Raw genomic sequence first — 24,338 nt, forward strand, 5'->3', positions numbered from 1 at the left:
AAAGCAGATTTATTTCTGGACTCGATCTGATTTGACGTCTGTTGTGTTGCCAGATTCTGACTCAGGAGGATTGGAACAAGGTCCTGTACAACGGCATGGCCTCCACTACCCCTGTGGCTGCTCTGTACTTCATCGCTCTCATGACCTTTGGGAACTACGTGCTCTTCAACTTGCTGGTGGCTATCCTGGTGGAGGGTTTCCAGGCAGAGGTATGGCTGTGTCTACGATAATGAGGTGTACAGAAAGTTGGATAGAGTGGGTGAAGAAATGGCTTGTGTAAGGATGCGCTCATGCTTCACACACTGCACAGTTTGTTCTGCAAGTTTGGAGCTTTGTTTTTGCTTGGTTCAGAATCCAGGCCTGAATGCAAAATAGCAAAGCACGTGATAATTTTTCTTTGTTTTATTTTCTAGTATATATTTTTTATAATATGCATATTTAAAACCTAAATGTTAAGTAAGTTTAATAAATAAATTGTTGTTGAAGTTTGACCTTTTAATGGAGGGTCCAGTATCTTATTGTCTCCATGCGGATGTTTTTGCTACACCTGGGGATGTTCCACAGTTTTTGTATTTATTCAGATCCATATTCTTGCTGTGAGTGGGGTTGCTTCTTCACAGATCTGACCTGTAACTTATGTGAGCTATTAATTTAATTTAATTTTATCAGAAAGTCCCATTGAGATTGCATTTCATTTTCAAGGGAGTCCTGAGTGCACAGTTAAAACGTACAACATTTACAATTAATAAAATGCATAGTACGATGTGAATTTAAATATTTACTGAACCCATGGGCCACAGGCTTCAGTTGAAACAGGTGTCTGCTTGTCTTGGAGATGGATATATTTACAGTGATACTATAGATCATTCCAGGAAAAGCAAAAACATCTCCATGGAGACACCAGATAAGACCCAAGATGTAGTCTGTGCAAAGAGACACTCCAGCACATCACTGCAACAAGTGGTGGACATAATGTACAGAAACAACTGTGCGTGAATGAGTATGAACTGGAGACACCAAGATCGAGGCGGGAAACACCTCCAAAGGTCGTGGAGAATGATTGAGCCAAGATCCTGTGGGACTTCAGATACAGACTGACAGACTGAAGATGAACCAACCGGACGTCATGGTGGTGGATAAACAACAGAGCAAAGCTGCTGTGGTGAACATCGCAGTACCAACACCAACTGATGGGAATATCAGGAAAAAGGAACATGAGAAACTAGAGAAATATCAAACTGGAGGAGTGGATACAGCAGATCCCAGGAAAACCATGAGACATCTCAGTCCAGAAAAGTGCAGTACTAGAAACAGCAAAGATACTGCACAGAACCCTCAGCTCACAGACGAGCTTGAAAAGAAAGGATGAGATCGCTCGCAGAGGGTGAGCAAGAGAGTTTATATATAATTTATTTATAGTATATCATAGGTCATATATATTACTTAAAGAAAATGTTGTTGTCCCCTTCTGCGGGTGACAGAAAAGAAAACAAAAACAACCCATACAATTTATGATAATTACACGTTTCATGTTCCACTCTCTGCAGCAAATTTTGTCTAATATACAATGAGTTCAACCCCAGTGTTTTTATTGTGTTTTGTGTGTTATGGTCACAAAACCAGGGCTTTTAAAAAGGACTGGCCTGACTGAGTCTTTGTGCGGACAGTGCATGTGTCTGCTGCGTGCACATTACAGGAGGCGGTGCAGAGCGGGGTCCTTTTGTGAGGCGACACCAGAGCTGATACTGATGGACCCCAGCTCCACACAGGCACAAATCAATCGGCTTTTACATCTTAAAAGCTTTCAGGAATTGAGTTTGGCCACGAGAAATACAACAGCTGCTTGTCCTCACCAGCAGCGAACGCACTTTAGATCAAACTGACAATTGTTTTTAGCTCAGTTCAAATAGCTTTTTTTTAATTTAATGAAAAGTATTATTAAAAGTACGCATTTTTTCCATCATTTATGTTTACGCCAATCATCACAAAAGTGGTATTTTGGTGGTGACAATCCAGCATCTGCTTGTCTGTATAAAGATGTTTTCAATAGCAAGAGTTTGTATTGAAAAATGAATAGTAAAAAACAAAACAAAAAACCCCAAAACAAAATTAAAACATAATAACACTTATCTATTGTGAGTCGGCTTGCCTCGCCTCAGACCTGACCTGTAACTTGACCCGGAGGTATCAGTAGCTCAACTTCACGGAGATAGATACAACAGTTAATGCCATACTATGAAACATTCTAGGCAACACAATAACATCTAGATTAGGGCAATTTGAATGGAAAAAAATAGCAAATAAAAAAATCAAAACCTCCTGTTTTATTCTGCATAAAAACAGCTAATTTTCTAAAATATCCCTGTGTGTCAGATGCCCTCCCTGTGTGTCAGATGCCCTCCCTGTGTCTCCATGGGGTCTTATTCTGCTTAAAAACCGCTAACCCTGTAATTTAAATCTGCTCTGAAATGTGAAATGTCTTGTATTAGTTTATCAGTTCATATTTTAGTATTTTTATAAATCCTTCGAGATGCGTTTAAATGATGAACTTTGAACAGAATCCTACTATTAAAACAAACATTGCAAATCTAAAAAATTGCCCCGTTCAGCCCTAGACATCCACAACAACAGCGTAGCAGAGCCTCTAACTGTAAAGTTACGTAGTGCACCTTTAAAGGGCCCATATCACGCTGTTATAATCTGTTTCCTCATCACAAACAGACCTGGAGTTGAGTTTTGTTTCATTCACACATGTTTAACACACAAACACACACATTTACTATAGCCTGAGTTCTTCCCTCAAACAGAAAACACTCTGTTCCACCTTGTGATGTCACGTTGTAATACAGGAAGTGTGTTTTTAAACTCCACACACCTTCACTAGAATCATTTGGACAGTTTCAACCCTGGAATTGCCCCAATCTTTACTGAACTAAAGGTAAAAGGTGTAGCTGTTTACTTGAAAACAACCACTTCATGACATCACAAGGTGGAATGGCGCATTTTGAGGTTTGGAGATGTAGATGTGAATGAAACAAAACACAACTCGAGGTATTATAACACGGCTTAACGCTCACAACAGTCAATTTTGTGTAATATAGAACCTTTAATCCTGCACTTCGTAACTTTATTCGCAAAAATAACCTGCAAAAGTAGTTGGAAAAACCCAGAATGAAACGTATTCTTTAGTATATACGTGTTTATGTACCTCTGAGATCAGCAGGAGGCGATAGTCTCCTGTGGTTTCTCTGTTCTATCATTGCTGCTGTCAAACCCATTCTCTTCAGCCTTATTCAACTTTACACGCATTTCCTCCCGAACAAATGTATTTTTAGTCCGTCCAAACTTCAGCGTTGCTTAGTTACGCTCGTCTGAATGCGGTAAGGGTGTTAGGAGAATGTTCTTCAAAGCCAAGACGCAAACGTGTATTTTTAATTTGTGTGCATGAGACATAAATATAAAGAGGAGGTATTATGCAAAATTGACTTTTTGAGCTTTCTGCCATGTTATAATGTTGTTGCCTCATTAAAAACATGCCTGAAGAGGTTTTATATGTTTTCCGTGCATGTTTCGGTAAATTAGTGATATCTCCCGAGCCCTATTCTAACCTTTTTTACGGTTAGCTGTGAGATTCTGTACAACGCTCCGCCCACAATCCAAAGTCACCCACGCTACAACCACGGTAATTATCCATAAATATACAAAAACATGATAAAAAATAATAAACTATGACTTCACAAACCTGGTGCGATGTGAAGTAGGTTTATTAGCCGAATTCACAACGATTGTAATGTGATGGTGCTCTGAAGGGGGAGTGACTTAGCGCGGAGAGCAAAGGGGAGGAGGACTCAGAGCGCCAAAAACAAAAGTGAAACTTGTAAAACATGCTAATACATTGTTTTCAGTGAATATAGCATTTTCAAAACAATAAAAGAAAACATGTTGAGCTAAATATGTTACGTGTTAGCGGGTTAGCGAGTTGCTGTTTGTGAAGAAAAGTTGAAAAATATGTTGAAAATAAGAACAAAAGACTCACCAGAAACATAGTCTGACGCTTTAAACTTTAATGAATCAAAATAAAGGCAGTTTTGTATATTTATTTATTATTTGTCAGATAATAATTTTTGTTTAATTTAAAGTAGTTTTGGCCCAATTATGGAATTTCCTAATTTGAGGAAGTACAATTATAAACCTGAAATAATAACAATGACAACAGTAACGACGATAATGATGATAATGATAAAAAATAAAATAAAATAAATAATAATACTAATTAATAATACTAATTAATAATAATAATAATAATAATAATAATAATAATAATAATAATAATAATAATAATAATAATAATAATAATAATAATAATAATAATAATATAAAGGCCCATATTACTATTTCTTTTATCTATGTTATGTTTTTTCCTCATCACAAACACACCTGGAGTTGTGTTTTGTTTCATTCACACATGTTTAACACACAAACCCTGTATATTTAGCCTGAGTTCTTCTCTCACATTGAAAACACTCTGTTCCACCTTGTGATGTCATGTGGTGATACAGGAAGTGCTCCACTGTATTTTTAAACTCCAACCACCTTGAATCTAGAATCATTTGGATTATTTCAGCCCTGGAATTGCCCATCTCTACTGAACTAAAGCCAAAAGGAGCTGTTAACTTGAAAACTACCACTTCATGACATCACAAGGTGGAACAGAGCATTTTAAACTTTGGAGATGTAGACAAACTAATAATAAAGTGTTACTCAGACATGTGTGAATGAAACAAAACACAACTCCAGGTGTGTTTTTAAGAAGATAACAGCATTATAACAAGGTTTAGATCTCACACGACTCCATTTGGCGTAATATAGGATCGTTCAAGTGCATATGGCAGGTTTCATGTTTTTCTAATTATCACTTTGGTTTGGTGGGAAAATACCTGTTGTGAATACTCACACCTTTACATCAGTCCATAGGCAGTTCATGGAAAAATGTACAAAAATACAACAAGTATAGGTGAGTGCTACAAATGAATACCTCTACCTATGTCATCAACAGGATTTAGTATTGAAAGTATAAATATTGTGCGATTTAAACCCATTTTGGCCCTTGTGAACAGCATGGTTGCCAGGTAACAGTTACAGAATTACCTTTATGTTTCTCATATATACTGCCTGTGTCCAACCAGGAAGTACAATTTAAAACTAGAAAACAAAAAATAGACTAGATTTTTTTTTTTTTTTTTTGTCTTTTGTAAAATTGTAAATACGGTTAGGTCAGGGGTGTCCAAACTAGGGCCCGGGGGCTAAATGCGGCCCTCAGACCTTCAGGTAAACTGGCCCATTTGCGCATAATCAGTACTTTTTATGGCAAATTTGAGTAATCCTATTAATTTAACCTAAATAACATCATATTACATTGTCATACAGGCCTAATATTAATATTTCAAGCCTTATTTAAAGTATGAAGTCAAAACTATGTTAAATGCACCATCTGAATTATCCACTGTATTGATCACTGGCCCTCCATGTCGATTATTTTTCAAGATATGGCCCTTGGTGAAAAGAGTTTGAGCTGAGTTTGACTAAATTAAATAGTTGAACTTATCATATGCACTTTAAAAATAATTTTCTTAAATGAGTAAATTCAACCTAATTCCAACCTCCTGTTTATGTATGTATGTATTTTTTTTTATTTTTTTTTTGACAAATTTGTTGACCTGGTTCATGGTTAATATCTGTATAATTACTGGGCCTATCAACATGCAACAAAAACTGGTACAAAGTTCAACGTTTTAATTGTTTTGTATAGTTTGTGTCGTCCATGATTAGCATTTTCAGAGCAGTGTTTGAGCGATTCATGCAAGTTTGAGTACTCCTGTATTGTGTTTCTGAGAATTGAGTGCTCAGAAAATTCTTGCCCACAGCACAACACTTCAGTTTCCCAGAAAAATTCGAGCTCCGGGTCATACTCTTAAAAACAATGTTGCCAAACCAATTTCATAAAAGTAGAAATTCACTAGTCTCTATAGTGAAATGCCACAAGGATGAGGCAGAAACATCAGTAGAGGATCCATTTTGCAGTTTAAAACGTATTTAAATTATGAAATGTCATTAAAATAATTATCTAAGAACATTAGTTTATCACTAAATACCATAAAAAAGCATAATATGACTTCTCCAACCTGGCAAATCATAAATTTCACTACATTGTACCTTAACCTTAACCTCTCAAGCTACTCAACCTCTAAAACTATTCATATAAATCCACTCTCTCTTCATTCATTCATCGAGTCATTTTAGCTACAACCTTTCCCCGCTTCATCTCCACCGCAGCAGCAGAACCATCAACCTCCTCAGCCTCTCCATTTCCTCCTCTTCTCCATTTAAATCTACTCTTCTGTCATCAAATTATGTCTTTTCCTGCCAAAGTCTAACTCCCAAAGTTTATCAGTCGTGTAGAAGATAAAGAAGTACTTTTGTCTCTCATGGTTTAATCTTGTTTAAAAAAAAAAAAAAAAGTAATAATAAATAAATAAATAAATTACTGGTTTTGATGTGTTCATTCCAAAAATCGAATCCTCTGCAGAGAGTGGTACATTTTTTTTCACTTAAAATAGCATTGTTTTTCATTTGGGATATGGAAAAACTATGGAAAACCAAATTAAATGTTGAAATGGAAATAAAAAAACAAACACAAAAAAACCCCAGCATTAACAACACAATTAAATATAACCAATTTTTTTTTTGTTTTATAACCTGTATTTTTTTGTTTTATATTGAAAAAAGGTTGTGACAGTACTGCTAGCATACGTGCGTTACATCACTTTGGTCATATACGGGGTGGAACATAAGTTAAAGTAGTAAAGTACTGTGTTTAAGTGCAATTTTGAGGTATCTATACTTACGTAATTTTAAAATGGATACTTTTTACTTTTACTTCACTATATCTGAGGGCAGGTATCTGTACAGGACTTTTTATTTTTTAAAGACTGATTTAATTGTTTCTGTTGAACAAATCAGTTTATTGTGTGATGTACTTTTGTTTTTTAATCTTTAAGTACATTTTTAAACAGGTACTTTAATATGTCTACTGACGTTTTCTTATGTGATACTTTTATTTGAGTTTTTTTGGGGTTTTTTTTTCGGTTAACAAAACCATTAATGGACAAGAAAATCTATATGGTCATGTTTGTGTCATCAACGCAATGCTAAGTGAACGCTATGCTAACGGTTTGATTAGCATTTCACCAGTGTTTTTAGCAGGTAATCCAATGTGTCGATGCTTGTACGTTTCGATTTCTCTCTTCACCCTAACGTTAAAGCATATTAAATGTCAATATGCTTCAATCCAGCATAAGGAAACACAACATTTCATCTAATTTTAACCCATTTTGTCCCTGATCTGAGCAGCTTTTGCAGTTTTCTCCTCTCTCCTCTTCTCAGCTGACGTTAAAGAGCCTGTGCCTGATTTTAATCTCTTCCAGTTAAGATTAAAAACTCTTTATGTTATTGGAATTAAACAGCATTGTGTCAGATAATACCATAGACCAGGTGTCTCAAACTCAAGGCCCGGGTGGCAATTGCGGCCCGCAAGATGATAATTTGTGGCCCGCAGGACAATATGAAAGTTTATTGTTAGTGTGGCTTTACCATGTTGCCTGTAGAAGGTTCCGCCAAGTTGGTAAACCCCAAACACACGTGTCACTCGCGCTGTGTACTCCCGTCACAAAAGATTCAACAAATAACAAATATAAAATCTACAAGAATTAGCGTATTTCCTCATGTACGTTGAAAACAGCGATGACGTTTGAGAAAATTTTAGAAGTGGACTGAGTTAGTGTGACGTCACCCATAGCGTTCGGTTCCAGTCAAATGAAGATTGCCGAGGCTAGCAGTTATAGCGGCTAATTTGGAGCGAAGTTGCATATTTGGAATTTTGACCGCGAGTATCATAGCAACCAAAGAGCCAGTCCAGAGTGAGGTTGTTGAAGGTAATGCCACTTCTTACCTGCACCATTGGTTTAGCAATAAAGGGACACTTAGCAGTGCTATCGATCAAACCTGTTGCTAACACTAGCGAAAGAAGGCGCCTCATTGGTCTGTCATTAATGTTCATATCTTCATTTACAGATAAAATAGCCAAATAATAACACCAGGAGCGTGGAATATGAACTGTTTAAGACCAAAATGATGAGCCTGACAGCAACAGCTACAATTTTTCAGTAAAAAGTGAATTGGAACCAGTAGCGTGGCGATACTAACTTCCTGTTTGGAATGCAGTGGCTAGCACGCTAGCTATATCCATTTATATATACTGTTTAGTCTATGAATACTATCTAATAAAGAAGCTACTGATTAGATTGTTTTTATTCACCCAATCATAAACAGTAGTCACTAAGGATTATGGGAAACACCTGCCTGACCCTATGCCAGACAGTCATTTCTCGGTCATGGTGCAATATCACAACAACAGAAAGGATTAAGTGGGAGGGGCTACAGTTCACGCTCAAACATGTTCCTCACTCATGTTTTCCAATCAGGCACAAGCTCTTTAACTTTCAAAACTAACCCCAACTAACCCTCTGACTCTCCTCTTGTGCGTCTCTTGTCTTTTGTCCCTCTGTCCTTTCCTGTCCTTTCCTGTCCTTTCCTCTCCAACCTCCAGGAAGTGGCCAAGCGGGAGGACTTGCATGCCCAGCTAAGTCTGATCCAGCTGCCTGTAGAGCCGGGGGTAGGTACCGCACTGCAAGTTTCAGGCCTGCTTCCTTTTCCACACTGACATGACCCTTTGACCTTGTTCTTGACCCGTGACCTCCAGTGTAAAAGGTCAATCCAGTGTAAAAGGGCAATCAAACTGTGATGCATATTCTTGTAATACATGTTATTTTTACTGTTCAAATGTGTGCTAATGTTCAGCGTTTAAAGGTATATGCACATTTTTAGCAAGTTTCTACTAAAAGGTGTGAAGAAAAGTGTTGGTGCTACGTTAAAATGTTATGTTATAGTGTTTTATATGACAAAAGGGGACATGTTGCTAGACCTAGACCATTTTCAACATTAATCACAAAAATCCTCCTGTGTTTAAAGGTCCTGTATTACACAAAATTGACTCTTGTGAGTTTTAAGTCATGTTAGAATGTTGCTACCACCTCAAAAACATATTCGGAGTTGTGTTTTGGTTCATTCCCACATGTTTGAGTAACACTTTATTATTAGTCTGTCTACATTTCCAAAGCTCAAAATGCTCTGTTCCATCTTGTGATGTCACATAGTGGTAGTTTTCAAATTAACGTCTACCTTTTACCTTTTATTTACTATAGATTGGAAATTCCAGGACTGAAATAATAGTGTATGGAGGTGTATGGAGTTTAAAGACACATGTTTATATATATATATATATATATATATATATATATATATATATATATATATATATATATATATATATATATATATATATATATATATATATATATATATATATATATATATATATATACATATATATATATATATATATATATATATATATATATATATATACATATATATATATATATATATATATATATATATATATATATATATATATATATATATATATATATTTTTTTTTTTTTTTTTTTTTTTTTTTTGACAAAATATTTTCATGTTAGTTTATTTATACTTGCAGAGAAGATTTTGAACATTGTGTCAGTTTTTGTTTTATGTGGATTTTTTTTTATTATTACAAATTTATTACAAATATACAAATATATAAACAGTGAACAATGACAAGAGGCTTAAGCATTACATTACATTCATACAGCATGTGCAAAAATATTAAAGAAACGTATACAAAATAAATACAGTGGTACATTTTAAATTCTAATTCCTACTAATTCATACATATTTAATTCCTAAATTCTTTAAATTTGTGCAAAGTTCTTTTGTTTTCAGGGCTTTTGGGTTTGAACGATAGTTTAAAGAAATTATATAAGAACAACAATACAGCAACTTTGGGTTTCTGGTTAGAAAATGTACAACAATGAATATGAATAATGATTCATGAATATGAATGAATATATTTTGAGAGGATTAGGACTAGATTAAGGTTTTTTTTCCCACATCTTTTTCAAAAACACCAACTTTAAAAACATAGTGGAGCACTTCCTGTATCACCACATGACATCACAAGGTGGAACAGAGTGTTTTCTGTTTCAGAGAACAACTCAAATTTGCAGGATTTTGTGTTAAACATGTGTGAATGAAACAAAACACAACTCTAGGTTTGTTTTGACGAGGAAACAACATTGTAACACTAAGAAAACAGCGTCATATGGGCCCTTTAAGTTGTAACCAGGGGTATGGGTGTACATAAGCATTTGACCAAGGTACTTGCAACGATTTTAGATTCAAAAGAAAACTGGAACTAATATAGCATTTGAATATGTTCTGTGCACTGCAGAAAGACGTGACTGCACCCCAGTCACAGTCATTCAAACATGTTTGTGACGCACCCCAGTAGAGCAGCCTGTTCAATGACCCACACACACAGACCAGTTGCCAATGAAAAGGAGCCAAGGGGACGCTGGAAATAGTGTCTGGGATAAAATTTTATGTTATGTTGGCTTTGTCTGAAGAGAGACGCACAACAGCAAGGCGTCGCTTCCCATAAAGATGCAACTGTAAGATAACTGGGGCTATTGTGCACAGAGCAAATTCTGGTTCAGACATGGTTTGGACCTGGAATTGTCCCTGTTTAAACATAATTTACTCCTTAAAACAAGAAAATAATATAATTCACAATAAAAAAGAAGTAAAAGTACATAATAAAGGGGGTATTCAGAATGTGAGACGACTCGTAGGGGGCGCTCAGGACAAAAAAAGATTGGAAACCACTGGTGTAAATAATGGTCGAGGAGGCGCAAAACTGATCCCTGAGGAACACCAACTACTGTGCTCAGAAGTACAAAGATTGAAAAAAAAAAAAAAACCTGAACAAAAAACTAATGTACACAAGGTAAAGTTTTCTGAAAGTTCTCCCTCTGCAGTCTGCATGTTGCCTGTACATGATTTGTGCCAACAATGAAATAGATTAAAAAGGAATGCATGATTTTGCTCTGCATGACTGCTGCAGCTATTGTTTATTTGCTTTTAAAAGGGCATGATGTTGAGTGAGCTTCTGTACAATTTTTTTTACATGTTTTATTTTTCTTTTTATTCCCATTAATTTTATTTTATTTTATTTTTTGTATTTATTTTTATTTTATTTTATGTATTTATTTTATTTTATTTTTTTGTATTTATTTTATTTTATTTTTTGTATTTATTTTATTTTTATTTTTTGTATTTATTTCATTTTTATTTTTTGTATTTATTTTATTTATATTGTATTTTATTTATATTTTATTTATTTATTTTTATTTTATTTAATTTTTTGCCACAACACATTCATTTAAACTAGGTATTTTCTGAAGGATAATTGTTAAACTGTTATTTTTCTGTTAATAGGTTGTGCTCACATGACATAACAATCTAAAATTTCTATAGACACATGACAATTCTCCATAAATATACAAAACTGTACACTACAACTTCGCAAACCCGATGCTATGTGCAGTGGTTTCATTCAGGCTCAGGCTTTTGTGTTAACGCTCTGAAGGGGGAGCGATTTATCTTGGGGAGCAATGGGAGTAGAAACTTATGAACTCATAAAGCACGTTAATACTTTGTTTTTCGGCGTCTGTAGCATTTTAAAAACAATAAAACGTAACATAGTGATATGAATATGTTATGTTTCAGCAGTTAATACCCCAGAAATGTAAAATCCCCCATCTTGAAGCCATAAAATTTGATTAGCAAATTTGTGGAGCCAATACCAAATAAATAACGATAAGGTTCAACATTTGTAAGTCGTAAGTTTGGGTATCTGTCTCAAAAACTGCGCATTTTATGACATCGAAATCTATAACATTACACAACTTTAAACTACCTATCAAGAGACTCTATCCCCGGTTTACTACAAGCTATAAAACTTTGAAAAAAAAAAAAAAAAAAAAGACTCCCCATTTCCAATTCTGTTTTATCTGTCTGCTGCATCAGAGTTAGAGGGGTTCATTTGGCTTATGGGGAGTCCGAAGATCAGGCGATAAATCCGTTCGACTATTATGGGATGTTAGCTAATAAAGACCGCTGGGAGATCACTACTGTTTGCACGGATCGGGCTCGTATAACGCCGGGCCGGTATCCACGGCGATATGAGCAGTGCGCCGTCGAGTGCTGTTGTAAAGTCTTTCAGCGGGATCCAGGAGAGAGCCAGGAGTGAGCCAGGATTTAGCGATTTGTTGGATTTTGTAATCACGCACGGGGAATAAGGGAAAGGTGGACGGAAAGTGGAGTTTGGGGTTGTTATAGCGGGATGTGGTTGGTTTTAATGGGATGCCAGCTAACTGCAAAGATCATATGGTTTTATTATTTTAAAAGTATTACAAGTATTCAGGTTGCAGTACTCTTTACTTCAGCCTAAACCCCTTCAGTCATGATAGAAATGTTATGTACAACCTTATACAAGTTGAATAATGTTTGATTTGAATGTAATGACCGAATAAATAAATATCTATCAAACTGATTGGACCATTTATTGGAATATATTTTAATGCAACAATAAATACATTTTCAAAGTATTCTTGCCATCACCAGTAATAATAATAATGATAAAATAATAATAATAATAATAATAATAATAATACAATAATAATAATAATGATAATATAATAATAATAATAATAATAACAGTAAAAATATAATAAAATAATACAATAATAATAATAATAATACATTTTATTTATAATGCACTCTTCATTTCATAGAATCTCAAGAGTGCTACAATAAAACAAGAACTTTAAACCAATACTAATCGCTAAATGCTAAATGCTAAATGCTAAATGCTAAAAAAACAACAAAAACAAAACATCAACAAGAAGCTTTTCTAGATAAAAAGGTCTTTAGATTAGCTTTAAAAATGTAATTTCTAATAAAGCATAAACGTGTCCCTTTGTTTCAGTATATATTTTTCACGCTGTAGGCTGGTGTATAAAGGTGTAGGACTGTGCGATACGGCCAAAAACATGGGCTCTGTGCACAATGCTAAACGGCTGGCTCACGGTTAGCGACTTCCTGTCCAATTCTATCTCTGTGTTGTTGTTGTTTTGCTGACTCCTGCTAAATTTATTAACTACTTAAAGATGACGGAGTTGACAAAGAGCTGGACTTTACAAATTAGATAAATGACAGGTGTTTGTGCTTCGGTGCTAACGCTAATGCTAACTAAAATAATGACACAAGCTAACATAATCTACATATAAAACAATCAAACTGTCTTTACTTGAATTGGTTGTTTATTTTATATTATCTGCTTTAATATAAGTTAGCATTAGCTTTGAGAAACAGTGAGCTAGCTGTGTACAGAGCGTATTGATCGCTTCTGCTTTTTTTCTCTGAATTGATCAATCACCGTTCCAGATTATGTTTTATTTGTTCCTATTAAAAACAAATGAATATGTCTTTATATCTTTTTTCATGAGTATCAACAAGACAGACTTTCAATGAACGTAATTAAACTTCGAAACCAACTCTAAACCTTAGCAATTAGCAACATTAGCAATCCCAAGCTAATCACTGACCGTTTTAAACTATTTGATCTATATTCTATTAAAACTTTTACCCTAATTGGAGGTTTAATACAATTCAAAATCTAGGATAAACCACACAAAATAAGTGAACCGAGGCAGTTGAACGTGTTATCAGAAAACAGAGTCCTTTTGAAACGCCTGGCGCTCCGAACCCCCCTGCTCCGAGAATAGCAGTTATGTTTGGGAGGCTTGTTTACACGCTGGCACCCCAATTTGGAGCGAACGTTTGGGACAGGAGATGGGCCAGACCGCTGCTGCTGATAGCCACAATAACACGGGAGGCACCGCGGCTCCGGGGCAGTCCAATTACACCCACTGAAATGAGGCTAAATGGGAGACGGAGGTTAGGAATAAGGAGGATAGAGCGACGGTGTGTGCTGAGATCCAAATGCAGCTCCAACCAAGTGTTTATTTGGTTAGTAATACAATACGTTTGATAAAAAAAATAGAAATTAGAACTACATATTCTGTCTTTTTGTAGAAAAATCGACTTGTAGCTGCAAAAATGTCCTAAAATACACGGGATTCTTGTATTAGTTAAGATATTTTTGCCATCTTTCAAACGTTGACACTCCTGGAATTGTTTGCAAATTTGAATATTTTATAGCAATCGCAAAAAACAAACAAACAAACTATTCAACTTTTCATCAAATTTGTGCAGCCCTAGTTATACAAGTACAAGTTCTGTATGTAGGCTTAGATCTAGTGTGAACTGTACCTGAAACATACTTAGCGTGTTCATACAACTCTTAATGGGTGTTTTTCACATCTATTAGCATCCTGGCAAGCTCTATCGTTCTCTTTGTTTCTTTTGTTTGCTTTGGGTCTGAGGATGGAGGATGGGGAAAGATGATGTCCAAGGCCCCCATTCCTGTTCAAGGAAGAAAGTTTATAGTTATACTTTGCAAATTAAGTAAAGAGAAGCGAGTTTTATTCACATATTTTGTTGTGTTTTCACGTTATCCAATCCAGAGACACAGAGAAAAACAATGATTTGAATTAAAATTTGGCGTATGGAGACAAGTTGTAGCTATAAACATGTTCTAAAATGCATGAGATTCTTGTATTAGTTTAACATATTTTACTAATCTCTCAATAGTTAACACTCATGGAATTGTTTGCAAATTTGAATATTATCAAGCAATGGCAAAAAAAAAAAAAAAATAACAAAGAAAAAACACTATTCAACTTTTCATCAAATTTGTGCAACTCTAATTATAAATGTACAAAATGCAGACAGCGAATTTATAAAGACCAAAACTGACAAGACATACAGTATTGATATATTTGCCAAATATAAAAAAACAAAACAACAACTTTAAATTAATAGAAAGGACAAATAGGAAACTAAAGATCCATCCAATCAAATAGCCATAATCATAGCTATGGCCTTAAAAAATAGTGTCACAGTGGCTCAAACAGAGTGGTTTTCCTATCTATTGGTGTCAGAGTGATGAAAATTTGCTCTATCGCCATAGTAATTAACAACTTAAAACAAAATTTGACATGTTTTGAACGGTGAAATGTCATCAAAATGCCACCAATAAGCATGACAGTATCTTTAGTCAGCCCCAGGACAGCGGCAGGTACAAACGTAGCTCACCACCTCTGCATTTGGTAACTATATTTCATTAAATACATGTATATAATGTATTTAAAAAAAAACAACAAAAAACCAAAACCAAAACAGCAACTAATGCCTGTAAAAACGCAAGAAAAAAGTCCTTTGATATTTGTCTGTTTTGAAGTTCCTTTGAGTGACATAATGGTTACGTTTACTTTGAGTTGGCTCTTTGATGTGACACTTTCATATATTTTAAAAAGCTACTGTGATGCTTTGGTTTCTTTACATTTGTGTCAATTTGATTTCTTTGTAGCTTTGTCCTTTGAAGTTATATTCTTTTTAGTTTCACACCGAATGTTTTTAAATCTAACTTCAAAGTCATCTGAACACCTGCACTTTCTAATCTGCACATTTAAAGCACGCACTGGAATTCAAAATATGAAATAAAAAAATATATGCTGGTTCAGAGTAACTTTTATAAAAAAAATATATATATATATTAAAAATGTTTGATAAAGTTTTATTAAAAATGATAGTATTATTTATTAATCTTAGTGTTTATATAGTTTGGAGTAGGACTGCAATATTGAATAATCACAATTTAAATGGACGTAATTAGCTAATCAGATATTGTTCTCTTTGTTTCCTTTGTTTGCTTTGGGTCTGAGGATGGAGTTACAGATAAATGGGGGAAAGGTCCCCAATACTTGTTCAAAGAAGGAAGTTTATAGTTATACTTCGCATATTAACCCAAGAGAAGCAAGTTTTATTCCCATATTTTTGTTGTGTCTTCACATTGTCCAACCCAGAGAGACAGAAAAACAAATCATTTGAATTAAAACGTGCCGTATGGAGACAAGTTCTGGAGGCATTGTTAACTTTGTTCCAACGCAAGTGTGAGACGGCCCCAAATGTGAGCACCCAGCTAGCCCCGGGCACACACAAAAGCAGAAAACATCCAAACAGACAAATCGCTGAGGTGCGTTTGGTCGAGTCGGAGACAGGGAACGCCACTGTTAGCACAAAGCTAAACTAATATCGAAACTAGATATTCATTTGAACAAGTATCGATACTAAAACGTCACATTCACAGAACAGAAATGAACCTTTCCTGAATAGTTTTAGAATTATTTTGAATTGTATCCGAACAAGTATAAGACACATAGACGAGTAAACGTCCATGAAACTTCTACTTTGACGACTGAGACTACACAGATATAAGTCCACATGGAAATATAAAAGAAACTACTGTGATTTAATGTTAAAAATCACTTTCTATTGCTCAAAGACTGTTTCTAATTTTCATTTTGGTATCAGAATTGGTACTGAGCGTCTAGTCTATTCCTTAGTATCAACACTCAACGGTGCTAACATGAAGGTTTTGCCTCTACCTAAACTAGACTAACTAACTACCAGTTTTGTAAATTGATTTTTGGGTTTCTAATCAATTTGATGCTTTTAACTTCATAATAAATGTTTGTGTTTGAATGCATGTTGACTGTTGCATGCTTTATTGTCTTGTACGATGTGTTTTTTTGCATAAATGTGTCAGAAAGTGTGACTTTGGACATATGGTTCCTTGATTTGATAGTTGTTTACGTTGCATCTGTAGTTTGTATTAAATTGTTGTTGTTTCCTGGTACGTTAGCCAAGTGCGCGTGTTGGTGCTTGTTTGCTAACGGTTTGTATCTGTGTGTGCCAAAGGGTGATGAGTCCAAACCTGCTTCCGAGATTGATTCTGTGGCTCGCAGCATGGAGGATGTGAACGGGAGCAAGAAGGACCTGTCTGCATCTGCAGGTGAGTGAACACACTGAATGAACCAATACATAAAACAAGACAGTTTATTCTGGAGTGATGAATTCGGGGGAGGTTTGAGACTCTGTGGACTTCTTAACTGCTGGAGTTGGAGGGCAGGTCAAAATTCACTGGTAGTGTTTGTATTTTAACTATGAAAATTCAGATGCTATGACCTGGCTTATGGTTAATATCTCTAATTATTGTGCCATATTTTGGTAAATGTTTTGAACCCAACATTTGTGTAGCTTCAGTTTGGATATATATATTTTTTTATCTCCCATAAAGTTACATTGGCCCCTGCTTCTCAATCAGAAATTATCATATAAAATCTTTAAATGCCATAAATGCAAAGTATTGTTAAGTACAATTCTATGGTATTTATGTCAATCTGACACTAAAAAGCTAACGTTAAAGCCACAGTATGTAACATTCTAGCCAGAAAATAGACTAAAACTGTGACAATAGCTCAGTTGGTAGAGTGTTTGTCCACTGATTCAAAGGTTGGCAGTGCAAATCTAGCTCCAAAAGATGAATATTTGCATTTTGTCCTTGGGCAAGACACTTTACCCACCTCATCCCCAGTTTCTGTGTACACTGGTGTACACAGAAACTGGGAAGGTGTGTGAATGGGTGAGTGGTTTGTTGATGTAAAACGCTTTTATATATATTTTTTTCAATTCAGTTAGTTGTTTATTGCACTGAAAACATGACTCCTTACTTTGGCTTGCATCTCCACAAACACTGACTGTCATTTGGCCTGAAAGAGGGCCTCCTCCTGCTTGAATCCATGGAAATGTTATTCCTTCGGCTATAATTTCCACAGTATGGTATAAAATGTGTAAAATCTCCATCAAGATTGTTCTGAAGTATGGTTTTAACTTTCTCTTTCCATTTAGTCATGCAGGTATTATTATTATATTCGTTTCTCTGTAGACTCTGCACATCTGACTGGGAAACAGGTGCGTTGGAGGAGGGGCACATGGCTCAAATCTTTTAAGGAGACTCCCACACACTGTCTCACTCTTGGTTCACTTTTATTAGTATAACGTTTCGGCCCCTCTTATACCTGAGGAAGATCATAGGGGCCGAAACATTGTACTAATAAAAGTGAAACAAGAGTGAAACAGTGTGCGGGAGTCTTCTTAAAACCTTTCACCCAGGTGTTACTGTTTTATCAATATGTTTGTAATATTTTAATGGAACTCCTAAAAACCTCCAATTTCTTATAAATGCCTAGGTTTTTGCCCAAATCTCTCTTATAATACAATACAATACAGTTAAATCCTAAAATTGCATGTATTCAAAATTCTTGCCAGCTTTTGCATATTGACATTAGACTACTGAGCCGCTCAACCTAAGACTCTGTGATTAGCTCAAATCCGCAGCAGTTGTCTCACCTCATTTACAGTTTAAACATGAGTTATCCTTTAATACCGGCTCCACCCGCCTAGATTACACTTTCTCTCTGCCTTTTAAAAAATGAATGGTAAATTTGGGTTCGGATAAAAGTCTTAAATTTCAGAGTGTCTTGTTCAAACATGTACCACCTGCTAGCTGTCTTCTGCTACAAACTCATTCATAATTCTGCTAACAGCGCTTCTTATTGGCCCAAACTAGCACACATATGTAAGCGCAGTGGAGATGCTAGCAGGAGCCCTATGCTAAATGCAGAGAGGTTTGAACTTTTGTTTTAAGCCCATAGTAAGTCAGAGGTTAGTGTTGTGATATTAAACTTCTCTGCTTTATAGAATTTGTTCGGTTTGTCTTTTCTTGTCAAATGTTTGAGTGAATAAAAACTGATATATACATTTAACAAAACAAAACCAAAAACTTCAAAATGGGATCAAACACCTAAACTATTCCCATGACATTTAAAATAGAGCTGCTAAACTGGGGAGAAGAGAAGAAGAGAGTGAGAGAGGAAGAGGGACGGGGTCTGGAACTATGAGGAACAGTGTGATTGGTCTAACAGGTAACCTAACTAACAATTAAAACTCCGCCCCGGCAACTAGGTGTTTGTTTGGCTATAATGAAGGCAGTTGTGTGTGATATCACGTAGTACTTGCAATTGCAGAGGCCACTGGAGCCAGCGCACATTCAGTTTTGACCAGAACACATGCAAATTGACCTAGTTTGCACTAAATTCGCCAAAAATCACCAGGACCAGTAGTTAAAGCTACTAAAACAACATCTACACAGAAGCAATTCCAGACCTGGTAGAGAGTTGAAAGAAGTTTTATCTGATATCAGAGGAGGTGTAGGTACAAACAGCAGGCGCATGTGCGTGAGTTACGTTAAAAAGGAGCCATCCAGTACTTATACCCCAAGAAAGGCACTATCTATAGAAGGCTGGTCCTATTTACATACTGTTTGTACAAGGTCATAAATGGATATACTGTTAGCTGTTTACACAAAGGTAGAATATATCGCTAAAAAGGTGTTTGCAGTCACTGAAGAGATGTATTACAAGCCCTTTTGTCATGTGACCGAAGTAGCAGGTTCCAGTGTAGATATCTTAAAATAAGTATATGTTGCATTCTTCTAGAGAAACAGGTTCACCTCAATGTTTGTAACGCACAGTATTCAACACAATGGTTCAAAGTAAAGTAATAAAACAAAAAATATATATATCATGCAGTCAGTTTAGTAGCACTTTAAGTCATTTGACCATGTAATTATCATGGACCAAATGAAGATTATCATTATGCACCTGTACTTGTTTGAATACAGCTTCCCCAATGTCATTCTTTACTCTATTGACTCTGTGCCGTCTTGCAGTTTCCTCCTCTCTCCGTCTATTGTCACCATGAAAAAGCGGCAGATTCATCCCCCGCCTCCATGTTTGGTGGGCTGAATCAAAAACGTGTAACTCGTCTCCTTCCCTTGCTAACGATTTGAATTGCATATTAGCGCAATGTTTATGATACATCCCTAAAGAACATATCCCACCCACACATGCCCTTCCCCTCACCCTGCAGCGGATATGGCTAAAACTGCTTACTATGGCTGCCAGGCGCTCATCAAATGCAGCTTTGAAGATATAGGAATTAGTGCTACATGCTGCGAAGTTGTGTTGCCACGGCGATATCTTTCTGGTCCCTCATTCTGCGAAGTCACATTTTCACAGCTTTGCCGGCTTTACATTATAATGCTGTTTTCTCATCACAAACATACCTGGAGGTGTCACGTTGAAAGGCGCCTGTACCTGATTTTTACAACATTTAAAAATGTGAAAAGCTGAAGTAGTTCGTTTTGAACCGTTTTGCAGTTGTCCGAAGTTGTTCCTCACTTACCTTATGCATTTTGGGGATCCTCATTAGTCACAGCGGTGAGTTTATAAGCGCTTTTCACAGTTCTCAGAGACAGAAAGCGCATGCTAGTTGTTTAATTCTAACAACAACTTGCGTGCTAACTTTGCAATTCGTGATTATCGAAGAATAAAATGTTTTCTCGATGCAGACAGTACACAGCAGACATATTTGACCTCAAGAGCTGCTTATATAGTATTTCAGTATGGGGGCAAGACACATTTTGCTCAAATATATGGGAAAAAAACTGGTACAGAACCTTTTTTTGTCTGAAATTCATGATAAATTTGGGGTTTTGAAATCGCTATAAAAGCAATTCAAACCAGGAAGTCCTTAAAAGTCAATAAAACGCAATAGCCATGCTGCTATTTTGTCATTTAAATATGTTTCACTCCTCATTTTTGCCAGTAGAGGGCATTATACACACCTATCCGAAGTGCTTTGAAGTGTATAGAGCTGCAGTTTTAATCACAATCAAACAAAATCGCAATTTGAATGGACGCAATTAGCAAATCGCAAAGGCTGCAGTATTTGAAGTACCATAATTTCCTCCACAAAAGACAAAATCTCTTGTTTTATTCTGCACAAAGCCTGGTGACGCTTTAAATTTATATAAACATGTTCTGAAATGTGATTCTTGTATTCGTTTGTCAGTTCATATTTCTAATCAGTTCCTCTAAATTGAACTTTGAACTGAATGCTAACTTTTTTTTCTGATGTTGTGCCTGTAGTGCCGGTGAATGGCCACGTGGACCAACTGAAGACCAGTTTGACTCCGCCCCTCATCACCCACACCGCGGCCACGCCCATGCCCATCCCCAAACTTCCTGTGGGCGGAGATAGCATCCTGGGCTACGAGTCACGCAGAGGGAGCAGCGTCTCCATGGATCCGGCCTGCTATGACAAGTCACCAGTGAGTATCAGCATTAGCATTAGCATTAGCGTACTGCAGGGTTGGTCTATAAAAGTTTGGGTCTAACTTGATAAGTTTTGTATGTCTTTAAATACAACGTTATGTGCATTAGCTTTCACATTTGCATTAGCACTGGTAATAGCGTTAGCATTGGTGTCTGCAGTGGTACTGGTAATGCCATTAGTATTGGCATTACCATTAGCATTTTCAATACTATTAGCTTTGGCCTCAGAAATAACATTTGCATTAGCATTAGCATTAACTCCAGTAATCAATCAATCTAATAGCTTCATCTGTCCCTCGGGGAGAGAGATTTAATATGCTATTCATTACAAGTCACACAGCCTTGTTAGTGACGTCGATTCAATTTATTTTTGTTTAGCCCAAAGTCACAACAGCAGTCGTCACGCAGGGCTTCACAAAATTGTTGATTTAACCAGCAGAAAGTTAGAAAGTCAAACAGTGAAACAGTCACTGGTCAATAACAGACAGGCAGATTATCAACATTCACAGGAAACAAGCAAATGGGCAACTGTCCCAGAGCGCCCCCTGTCCTTACAACCTCCTTCAGCAGGAAAAATGCCAAAAAAAAATAAAAATAAAAAAAAACTGGGGGAAAAAAAGAAACCTGGAAGTGAAGCAGAGATCCTCTCCCAAGGACTTAACCAGAACTGAACCAAGACTCAAGTTAAAGTCAATTTCCCACAATGCACTGCAGGAGTCAGAAAAGCAACAGTGGACAGTGATAGGTCTTTAACTGCATACGACTAAATGAAAGCAGATAGAACTGCTGTTTTATCACACTGTTGAGTCTTGATTATGATTAAAACACTCTTAAATAAACTGTTTTGGTGTAAAGTTGCTAGCATTAGCCGCTTACCTTAGCTTAAGCTGTTAAAAGAGCGATAATTTCCACATTTCAGACAAAAATCTGATGAATCCAGTCCATTTACATGAGATCCAGCTTGACAAAACGTGTGTGGTTGTTATTATTATAGTACCGTCAGACCGGCCCGTCAAAAACACGTTGGACGCCTCTAGTTGGACGTCTCTAGTTGGACGTCTCTAGTTGGACACCTTTGCATTTGAGGGCCGATGCCTTTGCCGTGCTCCATGGATGCTGTGGACACACGTCAGAGAAGAATACTTGATGCCTATCCAGGGAGTCCGTTGCGGTCTGCGAGTGCCTTTGCATGTTTTATTTTCCCGGTCTCTTTGTGAACGATGGCAGACCAAGTTGAGAGATTCACGACATTTTGATGCTTGAAAACGCACCGCAGAAACGCAGGGTCTCCTAGACAAGCGTCCACTCTAGACTTGACATGTAAACTCGACGTCCCTGATGCCCCAGATGTCCCAGTGTGAACGCACCATTAGTCCTTAAATACATGACATGACTCTGGTGAGTAGGTGAAAAAAAAGTCCACTAAACTTTAATAAAACTCTGTCTTAAATAATGATCAAATTGGACTGGCACACAAGTATTTATGGACTAATATTAACCGTACAAGTTTTTGTCAAGCTGGATCTCATGTAAACTTATCGGATTCTTCTTTTTTTTAATCTGAGATGTGGAAATTATCGCCCTATTATCAGTTCCAACCAAAGTAAGCAGCTAATACTTCATCTTCATACAGCAACGGTTTATTTAAAAGTGTTTTTTTAATAATCAGCTAATAGTAGCGTGATAAACCAGTGCTTCTATCTGCTTTCTTTTGTTTTTCTGACTCTTGCAATGCATTATGGTCTAGATTGCGCTAGTTTTTCACGAACTGGACCTTCGAACTCCACTAAAAAAGGCACGATCCGTAAACAGGGAATAGTGTGGACACGTGGACACAAGCATCCATCGTGAACAACTCTGGAATTCCATTGACCCGGGGTGCAGAATTATGACATCACCACTCACAGCTCCGGTACATCTCTCCGCACCGCCGTGTCACATTCGTAAAAAAGAACAGCGCCGGTCCGACCTGCCACTCTGCCACTCCGCCTCAGTAAACGCGGCGATGTGAGCGCCGTTGATGCCTCGTGATTAGGCCTGCCTCCACAGAGCTCCGGAGCAGTACAAACCTGCCACTCTTTATTTGAGCTGTGATCGACCTAAGGGAACCTGCGGAGAAGTGCTGCCTGTCAACACCGCGCTCTCTCAAAACACTTCATTAACCAGCCGGTGAGTCAGCCCAGCCCGGTGCATATGAGACGGAGGGAGGGAGGGCATGAGGCATAAGTTCAACAGCTGGTGTAGACGAGAAGAGCATGTGGAAAAGTAATGTTTGAGATAGGTGTGAATTTTGTCAGCTGATATGTTTAGTCAGTTTTCGCTGATGTGTTCTTGTTTTCTGAAACTAAATAAAGTAAATGCGAATGATTAATGTCAACGTAGAGGAATATTAACGCAGATCTATTATACAAAATGGACTTTACAGAGATTTTAACCATGTTTATAGTCGTTTTTCTCACCGTTTACCTTCTCGAAGTCGTATTTGGAGCGATTCGTGCATGTTTGAGGAATCTCCATCCATCCATTTTCTTTCGCTTATCCGGTGCCGGGTCGTGGGGGCAGCAGTCTAAGCAGGGACTCCCAGACTTCCCTCACCCCAGACACGTCCTCCAGCTCCTCCGGTGGGACCCCAAGGCGTTGTTTGTGTTTGAGGAGTCTTTAATCATTTAGTTTCAAGACGCCATATTGCCGATCAACTACTGTGTTCACCGTCACTGATAAACATTGACTGCTCTGTACTTTGTTCTCCAATTTTATTTTCTTTATCGTTATAAACGTAGAATAAGGGAGCGAAATCAGTTACTCGCTCGCGTGACCTGCAGCTATCCATCGAAGGTGCCAACAGCTATACGCAGCTTGCAGATTTGTTTCTTTTATGAAGTTGTTTTAGATAAATATTACGATTTAAGTGTCGAAAATTGTAACACAATGATCCACAGGTGTCACAGATTATAACTATAGAACAGACACAAGCACAATATGTCTGCTTTGAAATAAAATTAAGACGTTTATGAGAATGAGAATGATTAAGGTCAGCACAGAGGAATATTAATGCAGACCTATTATACAAAATTGACT

The 24,338-nt window shown here is 36.7% G+C and overlaps 1 protein-coding gene across 2 annotated transcripts in view; it reads left to right on the plus strand.

Annotated features, from left to right (window-relative positions):
- cacna1g (calcium channel, voltage-dependent, T type, alpha 1G subunit) overlaps window positions 1–24,338 on the plus strand; it is a 313,071-nt gene that overhangs the window by 159,512 nt on the left and 129,221 nt on the right. For both annotated transcript variants that reach the window (XM_055229674.1, XM_055229673.1), the window contains exons 12-14: window positions 54–209; window positions 16,942–17,035; window positions 21,075–21,256. In XM_055229674.1, the coding sequence (XP_055085649.1) occupies window positions 54–209; window positions 16,942–17,035; window positions 21,075–21,256 (432 nt within the window). The remainder of the gene's footprint in view (window positions 1–53; window positions 210–16,941; window positions 17,036–21,074; window positions 21,257–24,338) is intronic.

The sequence above is a fragment of the Periophthalmus magnuspinnatus genome, chromosome 19, assembly GCF_009829125.3.
Source record: "Periophthalmus magnuspinnatus isolate fPerMag1 chromosome 19, fPerMag1.2.pri, whole genome shotgun sequence".
NCBI classification, from domain to species: domain Eukaryota; kingdom Metazoa; phylum Chordata; class Actinopteri; order Gobiiformes; family Gobiidae; genus Periophthalmus; species Periophthalmus magnuspinnatus.